Source organism: Poecilia mexicana, unplaced genomic scaffold (assembly GCF_051168715.1).
Source record: "Poecilia mexicana isolate PSO_F unplaced genomic scaffold, ASM5116871v1 scaffold_10, whole genome shotgun sequence".
Lineage (NCBI taxonomy): Eukaryota > Metazoa > Chordata > Actinopteri > Cyprinodontiformes > Poeciliidae > Poecilia > Poecilia mexicana.
Window position 1 is genome coordinate 12,336,851 of NW_028263379.1, and position 10,405 is coordinate 12,347,255.

Here is a 10,405-nt window from a genome sequence, read left to right on the forward strand (position 1 = left end):
TTTCACTTACCAGGAAAGTTAAAATCAAACTGGATTCATAGTAGAATTATTATTTATCATAATATATTTCTTTATTGATCAGTCTGGTATAGTATTTTACTTTTGCAAAAAAAAAAAAAAAAAAGCATACACATCATAAATTTAAAATACTGCTCTATTCAACAAAAAAAATATAGTAATCATGTATTTGCATTTATTATGTCATTTTCTCTGTATAAGTACAACACAAGTCTTCTTTTCAGCGCTTACATGATAGTTCTTTGAATTCTTACAACTTAATTGAACAATATAATTCAAAACAAATTAGTACCTTATCACCATTACAAAAAAAATGTGCAAGAAAAACCATCAACTAACCTGCTGACATTTTCTAATTTCCTAGTAATGCTTTAAGTCAGAATTGGATTTGCATAGCCAGAAACGCTAACTAATTGGGCAGAGTTTAATTTAGTTTTGATTAATTTTGCTAATCATTATAAAATACGAGGAGCTGAATTGTAATTCCCACTACGCAGCTGTCCGGTGCACAGCACTGTCTGTTGTGGATGCCAACACCCTGCTTAAGGTTCAAGAAACAACAGATGCAAAATAAAAATGTATAAATCTAGTTCCTTATTTGTTTCACAGCAGAAGACATATTTAAGAGAAAGATGAGGAAATAATTCAAGAAACAAAAATAAAGGTCTAAAATATTTCTTCTCTTGTGCATGTTCTCCTGCCTCCATCACAGGAGCTTCGCAATGTCTTTTGCCTCACGCTCCGACCTCCAGGGTGAAGGTCACGCTGCCCAGGTAGCGGTCGGTGGGCGAATCGTTAATGATTCCCTTCCCGTTCAGTTTGCATTGCACGTGGATGTGGGCGTCCTGCTGCACTCCTGTGAAACGAACAGCCACCACCGGCGAGGAGTAGTTCACCTGCGACGAAACGGACACAAAACGACTCAGATTGATCGGGTTCGACTGAACTCCTGGTTCGTCAATCAGCACTTACGTGTCTGAGCTTCCCGTAGTAAGGGTAGTACTTCAGGTCAAAAAGGTTTTTAGGGAAAAACTGAATATCTCCTATGGCATCTTGAGGTCCTTTCTAGGAGAGAAAACAAATAGTTTTCTTAACTTGTTCTCATTTAAATTCATAACCTGGGAATATTTTTACATTTTGTCATCTTTTTAATTAGTTTATGTGATAGACCAACAGAAAGTAGGCTATAATAGTGAAATGGAAGGAAATGAATACACGATTTTATTATTTTAATGGAGCAATATTATGTATAGCACCAGAATTCCACAGCACATTTACATGTTAAGGTTGTCATAGTCAAGCTAGCATAACTGACCTACTTCCCTCACCCTGCCCATTTTTTTAAATTAAAACTTTTTTCTGACATTATCTACTTCTTGTAGTGTTGACAAATAGTAGCAAAGCTACTGTGTCCCTTTTTCTTTTAAATGTCATACATACATTTAAGATTTAGCAAATCATGATAACTTAACAGCTAAAACCAATGGTAGTGATCGTCGGCTAGCAGTTTTTTTGCCCTCCATCATCACGTTGCAACATATAGCACAATCAAGTACCATAACTAACTATGTTACCTTGAGTTGTTACAAAAATGCTGTATTTATCAAACATGACTTGAAAGAAATTTAACATTGCAATTTAACACCTTGAAATTGGGTGAGTCTCTTTAAGTAGCTCCTGCTCTTTCTGATACTTCAGCATGTCATCACAATAAAGTTTCTCCATTCATTAAGCCTTTCAAAGCCTGTCTGAGAAGTAGCTCCTAGAGTGAGCTCAGCAGAGATGCATTTCCACCAGGTGTTTGCTAATTGCTGCTGGATAGTCTGAAGGAGCAGAGTGGTGCAGGAGGGCTGCGCTGTGAGGCAGCAGCTCAGCTGGACACAGCAGCTCTAAGGAGCAGATTTGTGGAAACGGCAGCACTTGGTTACACTACTCGTTTTTCTGACAAGTAGTGTAACTTTACGTAACAACTTTATGTAATGCCACACCATAAAAACTGTTGTTTCTTCCACTCCAGTTATTCTTTGTGACTAAAATTGCAATAAAATACATTAAAAGACAAAATGTAAAAATGTTCAAGGGGTATGATAGATCAGAAAGGCACTGAATTTAATACAATATAATTAAATGATCTGATGTTTTTCATACCTTAACATCACAAGTGACATCTATTGGTTTACCCTGTCCAGGTAGGTAACCAAGAATCTATGAAATAACATAAAGTACATTTTAGCACACACACAAAAAAAACAAAGATTTCCAGTTTTTACTTTAAAAATTAACCCTAAGCAAAACTCACACAAGTTTTCCATATGCAAACTATACTATTTGCAAAGTAAAATAGTGAAAAAATTAACTGAAAAGTTTGGGTTATTTAGCCTGTTAAAGGAGGAAAAAAATGTCATATTTTCACCTTGTTCATGTTTTTATAAATGTGCCAGTTCCAAACTAAATCAGCAAGCTAACTATTTAGCTGACAAAATATTTTTGCTCCAATCTAAATATTTAACTTGCAAGCTAAATATATTGGGGCTGGTCAATATGGCTGAAAAATGTATCGGAATATAAGGATTTCATATCAGTCGATATCGATAATTAGTGATTAGTTTTTGTTTTAGATATGTTAAATACCGCAAAACTGCTGTTCATGTCTCTCCAACTGTTGTCATTTTCTCCCTTCACTCCACTGTCAGTTTATTTTTAAGCAGTTATGAGGTCAACACACTGTTGCTAGGTAACCAAAGAGTGAGCGAGTAGCTAGGTAACCGGAGAGCGAGTGAGTTGAATAGCCCCGATTTTAGATCGGAGCGGTTCCTACGGGCTTCCAAGCGGACCAGATCACTCTTAGCTTACCACACACGGCGGAGATATTGCTTCAGTTTATCTTAAGAGTCATCCCGACAATCGAGGCGTCCTTAAGACCGTCGGAAAGGGGGGAATATGGTTAAAAATATTGCCCTGATCCCACCAATCTAGCTAAAGCCTTTCGTCTACTGCCTACATCTCCCAGAATGCTGTGCGGTTCGGTCCCCGTGTTGTTCTACAATTGGCCACAAGGAGTCACTATTCAGCGATTACACCCTCAGTCCCGCTCTGTTAGTTCCTCATCCTTCATATTCGCAGTGACTGCCACTCTCCTTACCCGGTTCATGCGGAGCAGGATGCATGGCCTTCCCTGAGAATAGCCATAGTGGGGGTCCTGGATCCCTGAACACTCCCCCAACCAGGACCTCTTGAACTGACACGCTTTTCGCTCCGCGCTCTCCTCCAGGTCGTCCTGCATGAAGTACGAGTCGTGTGTGCACCGAATATTCTTCCTGTCCTGAGTAGCGTCATTGTACGCTGGAAGTGGAGAGCAGATGCAAACCCAGGGAGGTAAAAGAAGTGTCCTTTAAACTCATACACAGCATCTGCCCTGGTAAAATCTACATAAAGAAGTTCAACAATCAACTCCAACATTGCTGTAAACTTATGGAGCTAAATTGGGGCCACAAATTTTGGGCTGTAGAGGTTGTTCAAAAGGAAAAAAAACAGAAAATTTATTTTGAAACTGAAAAAAATGTTTGAAATTGAAAGAAAATATTAAGCTGAAAAAAAGACTTGAATCTGATTTTATTTTTCATTTTCAAATATTTATTCTCAGTTGTTTTCAGTTTCAACACTTTTTTCAGTTTAAAATCTTTATTTTGTCAGTTTCAAACTTTTTTTCAGTTTTAAAATATTTTTTCAATTAATTTTTTTTTTAGCAAACTTTCTGGCCCTAATTTAGCTTCATATAAATACACTCTAACTTTAATAACTTTTGCCCAGAGTCTATCACTAATGTGCTCTGGATATATCCTAATTTTTATGTATTTTGGCAAAATTTTGACTCAAAAATATCACCAAGGTTTCAGTTGTATTGGGAACTTGTCCTGTTTGGGTTTCAACAAAGTGTAAAAATGAATCTAAAGGTGCTTTTATATCAATTTACATGTTGATAATTTTTTACATGTTTATTGAAACAATGATGTAGTTGTGACAGTAGAGTATGAGACAGATAATCTGTGATATAATGTAGCATCTCTAAGTAATAAACAACCAATAAGAGCGCCATGCTATCCTACGCTGCACCTAGCATAACATGTTGTGCATGCTCCGGCTAGTTAACATGGCCACCAATAACGGCAGATAAACAGTTTTCCTTTAACGGCGAATTGTTTTTCCACTACTAGCCCATTTAGCAGTGAGTGCATTAGGATGTTTGGAAGCGCTAAGACCCGCCTCCTGGCTCTGATTGGTTGTTTTTGGTCAGGAGAGCTACATTCCTTCAGATGGCAGTGATTGATGTTTTCACAGCTTATCTGTCTCACAAGAAACAACATGGTGATTATATGAACAAATATGTGAAAAAATTTTTTTAAATCAAAGTTACATAATGCAGCTGTAAAGCTGAATTTCACAAACACAAATGCAAATTTTTGTAGAGAAAACCAGATTTTTCTGTTTTTTGATTAAGTTTAAGCAATATTTTCTCACAGTTAGACCTTCAACTAATCAAAAAGCAAAAAAGACAGTATGGACTTGTCCCACCTTACCAATAAACATTTTTGGAAAAATAAAAATAAAAAAGAGGAAAACCGAGGGGAAAAATGAGAGAGTGAAGGAGCGAAAGAGGAGGGAGTGAGGCATAAATAAACCTTTGCAACAGCAAAACCCTGCCAGGCTCAGGCCTCTGGCAAAAGGAGCCTGACAAAAGCTTGGTTTGAAAAAAAAACTGTACTGAATGGCTACTCTCTGCCCACAAAGAGGCTTCCCTTCCCAGCATGCTCTGCAGGAAACAAATGTTAAAAAATGAGACAAAGGTAGAAGAAGATGAGGATTATGAAAAAACTCTGAAGTTTCTTTCATTTTCAACAAACTCAGCAACCTCAAAGTTTAACGTCATCGCGCCCAGCCGGACTCACGTCTTAGATATTCATCAATGGACCGGGCGTACTTCTTCCAGGATTTGCGGTCCGACGCATTGAAAGCAATGTCGTGGCCTTCTAGGTGTGGGGCCATCGTCAGACCTGCCAGTGGAGACCCAGAGACAGTCAACTGCACAGAGCAGAATGAAACGCGACGGCACATCAGAGTCTGGGGGCTTTCTTACCTGGTGGCATCACTCTGTCATTGAAGGTGGGATGATAGGGACTGATGGACCACATGAGGCAAAACATGCAGCCGCCAAACATGGCCGCCAGAAATGCGTAAAGTGCAGCATAGAACAGGAGAATGAGACCTAGACAGAGCGGCGGGAAAATGTTATTACACAAGAGGTTATGTCTGATCTGAGCAAGGGGAAATAATGAACCTTATTGTGTGTGTTTGTGTTGTCTGGAGTCCAGTTCCTGTCTTTGATTAGTTCTGTCTCTAATTTGTTTATGAAGACATGAAGGGGGGAAATGTTCCCCCTTCATGTCTGGAGCTGCAAATAACCTCTAGAGCCCATACACTGCAAAAACACAAAGCATTACCAAGCCTTTTTGGTTGTTTCTAGTACAAATATCTTAGTACACTTAAAATAAAACAAATATAACTTAGAAGTAACTTTTCAGCAAGAAACAGGAGCTTGTTTCAAGTCAGTAATTCCTTAATATTGAAAAACTACTTGATATAAATGAAATTATCTGCTAATGGAGAAAAAATATTATAACTTATAAAATGTGTTGGTCCAACTGGCACTTTTTCATCAATATTAAGTAATTATTAGCCTTAAACAAGCTCCCATATCAAGCTGAAAAGCTTCTTATAAGTTAGTTTTGTCTTATTTCAAGTGTAATAACATATTTGCTCTATAAACTAAACAAAAAAAAAATTGGTATGAGTTTGTATTTTTGCAGTGTATAATAACTCCCTAATAAATAAATCCTGAGGTTTTGCATTTGCTGCAAAAACACCAAAATCTTACCAATTATTTTTAGTCTAGTTTCTGGTTCAAGTACGCTTAAAATTTGACAAAACTATTGTTTTGAGTCAATAATTTCTTAATGTTGATGAAAATTTACTACTTCCACTGGCAGATTATTTTACTTAGAGCAAGGCATTTTTTCATGTGAATAATGAAATAATCTGCTAATTGAAGTAGTATTTTTACATCAATTTTAAGGAATTATTAACTTAAATAAGCTCCTGTGTGTTGCTGAAAAGTTACTTGTGATTTAGTTTTGTCTTATTTCAAACATAATAAGATATTTGCACTAGAAACTGGAAAAAAAACCACATTTATATTTTCTGTTTTTGCAGTTCAGTTTATAGTGGAAATATTTACACAAAAAATCACTTAAAAGTAAATAAAGATACAGGAGTTTGTCTTAGGTCAGTAATTCTTTAATTTTGATGAAGAAGTACTAATTGCACTTTCAAATTGTTTCACTTATAACATGGCAAAATCTTTTGTTAAAAGTTAAATAATCTTGACATTTTTAATCAACATTAAGGAATTGTTTACTTAAAATAATCTAATTTATCCTGCTGAATTTAGTTTTGTCTTATGTAAAGTGTGGTAAGATATTTGCACTAGAAACTAAGAAAATTTGGTTAGGCTTTGCGTCTGCACAGTGATTGTTCTGCTACTTTTTAACTAATCTAACTAAATGCGTCCTAAACTTAATGGCTTTTGCTGTGCGTGCAATTTTACAGCGGACTAGCAGCGGCCCAGCGGCCACAAAGGCCTTTCTGTTTGAGCTCAGTGAGAAATCTCCCAGCCTGTTCTTTCACTCAGGAACACAGTGAACCTCCGGTTGCCATCGTAGTGAAGGTTTTTTTTTTTTTTTGCAGCCATAGAGGCCCAGCCAGCTCCAAGGAGCCCCAATCACCCCACTCTGGCATTGTGTCCCCTCATGCACACTTGCCTCACAGGACACGCAGAGCAGACTTCAACTCAGGGCCCTTTTCTTCAGAGGACACATGGGCCCCACTTCTCCACAAGTGTGCACGCACTGGTTGTGTAGCTTCATTCAGCTCTTATCCCTGCCTGAAGGTGAAGCGGTTCATTTTATCCATGAAACTGAGACTTTCTTGAAATGCATTTGTCGACTGCAACACGTGGCAACAAGCGCCTGCTTCATCATATTAGGGATGCAACTAACGATTATTTTAGTGAGCGATTATTTTGACGATTAATCGGATAAGAAATTGGCATATTCTGCAGATTTTTCATTTTAGACTTTTTATACTATATTAGAAATACACAAAAATGCAAATAAACTAAATTTAATTCCCTTTTTAGATATGAAAATGAAAATTTTATTGTGTAAAATGGAATAACACAGCATTCATTGAGTGAACGCTTGATTATATCAACAATAAAGAAAACATTTCTCCTAGAGTTGACATCAAGTGATGATTATTTTTTGGATTAATTACGCTTAATAGTTAATTATTTTTAACAGAATTTGAACCAGGTGAAGCTAAAACAGTCACTGTAGGAGTTCTGGGTGGATCTGATTTACAGATAAAGAGTTTTTTTCATAAATGCATAAAATGTATGTATTTTTGTACAGCTTTGACTTAGTGTGTTGTTCTTTCAGCAAATGGTCTTTTTTAGAGCCTGTATGCTGCAGTTTAGCGATTATTTGATTCCTTAGTCAGGTGACAATTATTTCAATAATCGATTAATCACAATTAAACCAAGTAATCGTTTCAGCCCTATGTCATAAATGACTCAACTCATCCAGTCTGTATCAAACGTCTCAATTTGCCAGTAATCTTAATGGCAACAAAACGGAAATTGATATTTTATAAATTGGTAAAAATACAGTAAAATTATCAAACAGTATTTAATTTGATGCATTTGTTTTACATTTTTATTTTAAAAATCTGATGGAAGGCAAATGATTTGGTATATAAGTGGCAAAAACGTCTTTCTTTTAAATTTCAACACAGCGAGTGCAGTGTCCCTATAACGAGGACAGAAGCTGATTATTGGTTTCACATTAAAGTATCAGAGCCAGTCAGTCAGTGCAACCCTAATTCTTCATTTCCTAATTTTCTGCTGATTCAAAAAAAATTATTAAAATTTAAATTGTAATTGGACAATTTCCTTTGATCAGCTCATACAATCGATCGGTAAATCAAATACAAAAGAAAACAAAACATTTTTTCTTAGTAAATGCATCAAAACTGAAAACTCCCACTATCTTCTACCAACATGTAATAAAGAAAATCAGAACAAATTAACGGACGTACGCTTTAATTCATAGAGTTGATTTTCCAAACTAATCATTTTCTGCTGGATTTAAAACTTTACAATAAGGTTCTTCATTATTGATGGATAATAAATAGTTCACAGACATGTTATTAATTCATCTGTAAACACTTTATAAATCATTAATAACTGATTATTATACATTAATTAAGGCTGAAACAGAGACAAAATCTACTGGTCTCTTGCTAACTGGTGAGCCAAATCTGTTCACAAATGTATTTTAATGTAGAGTTGTTACGCTAAACATTTCAGACTACATTTTAACTACTACAATAAGCATTTGTGAGCATAATTTTTTTTGCCTACAGCCTCATTCATACTCTTAATTCATGCGTAATAAACAGTTATTAATGACTTATACAGTGTTTATAAACTATTTACTAGTCATCTATTAGGAGAGTCTTATTGTAAAGTGATACCATAAGTCCTATCTCTAACAAAAAACCTGCAACAATTTCTGTCCCAATTATCGGAATCAGATTATTTTCCCATAATTGTTCCTGATTTGTATTTGGGAGGTCAAATACGAAAACATCTCACGGAAACTAAGAACTCCTGTTATCTTCCATCCATGAATGCAACAAGCAGTAAGTCGCCGTTTGATTGCGCTTTTTCTAGCTTAAAATAAACCAGATAAAGATTAGGAACATTCGCACTGATGCAAATATTCTTGAAATTATTTAATTTTAAGCTCAAATTTCACTCAATCAATGCACCTGTAATTGCTTCATTCACTTTTATGTCTCTAAAACAAAAAAAATATCGTAATGGGAATCGAGATAAACCGGAAAATAGCCAGATCGGTGCATGTCTAACGAAGCTCAACGCTGAAGCACGTCTACGTGTTTTACTGCAGCCGAGGGTCTTGTGAGTGTTCAGTTCAGCAGCGAGGTCGCCAAGGCTTTGGGAACAAGACAGCGGAGAGCATGGTAAGATTTAGAGGAATTTGATTCCTGGCCAATGCGAGGCCAAGAACCGTGTCTTCCCGCTGGGGACGTGTCCCCAGGCAGTCTGTGTCCCCAGGCAGTCTGTTTTTGTCGGGACTCTCTGAATCATCCATGCACCTATGTAAACATCAAGCATGAGGACACACAGGCTGTGGACTGGAGGAACATTTCCCACCCTCAACTTATCCTTGAATGCGCCTTGTGAAAACATTCAAACCCCATGCATCTTCCTGAGTTTGTGTGGAGTTTCTCATCTCTAAGACATGTAAAAACAGAAATAACTTTTGCAACAGCACACAGAACCTTCTAGAGCTTGTCAACTCACTCCAGCTCTTGCCGGAGCGACCCATGAATTCGTTGGTCTCTGCATTCCACAGGTACTTCTTGAGGTCGGCTATCTTCTGGTGGAGCGTCCGTTTGGGAATTGGCCTGCGCTTCCACCTTTCGAAGTTCAGGTCCTCCTGCTCCAGGGGCTGGTGCTCGGCCAGCTCCTCCTGCTCTTCCTCCAGCTCTACGCCATGTTTGAGTATCACCTTGGGCGGCTGGTGGAAAGGAGAAGAAGAGAAAAAACCCTCACCGCACATGTTCCAAACTGCCCGGTGCTGCAGTCGACCTATTTTCTTTTGCAGCAAGAAAAAACTGGCATGCCTCCTGATCCGAGTATGACCGATAATGTAAACTGCAAGACAGTGCTCTGCATGATAATGGACATCACACTGATGGTCCTGTCCCCGGTTTCTGCAAATTATAAACTCTCTGGTGACCTTGTGGCACTCGTTGGGAGAGCTGACCTCCGCTGAGCGGGACCCTCCTGCTTGGAGCAGCAGCTGCACGCAGCCAAGCTAGAGGGTCAACCTTACGTCCAGATGTTACTCACTGACTCACAGCGTCCACAGGCCAGGACACACAGATCCCACAAAAAAACCGCAGGACACAATCAATGAATCAACGTTGATTCTTTGATTGGATTATAACCAAATTTCAATCTGAGACATTGATTTCTGTTTTGTACTTACAGGACTTTTAATGAGCTTCTCCTCAGCTCCCCCTTCTGTGGTACTGGGATCCATGTTCTTTATAAACAAAAACCGCATTTATTTACTCACAATTCCATTTTTTTACTTAATTTTGCAAAAACAAATCTCTCAAAATCACCCTTCCCTACTGTACACTTAGCCACAATTTTTAACAAAGAAATAACCTACCTGGA

The 10,405-nt window shown here is 37.5% G+C and overlaps 1 protein-coding gene across 1 annotated transcript; it reads right to left on the reverse strand.

The window, feature by feature from the left end:
• Positions 1–421: 421 nt before the first annotated feature.
• Positions 422–10,265, reverse strand: atp1b4 (ATPase Na+/K+ transporting family member beta 4). Its single transcript, XM_088009706.1, has 9 exons — positions 10,212–10,265; positions 9,960–10,037; positions 9,521–9,737; positions 5,153–5,281; positions 4,965–5,069; positions 3,161–3,360; positions 2,167–2,223; positions 991–1,083; positions 422–914 (listed from the first exon to the last, which is right to left on the reverse strand). Exons 1-9 carry the CDS (start codon positions 10,263–10,265, stop codon positions 753–755), a joined length of 1,095 nt encoding a protein of 364 aa, XP_087865832.1. The 3' UTR covers positions 422–752.
• Between the last annotated feature and the right edge of the window lie 140 nt (positions 10,266–10,405).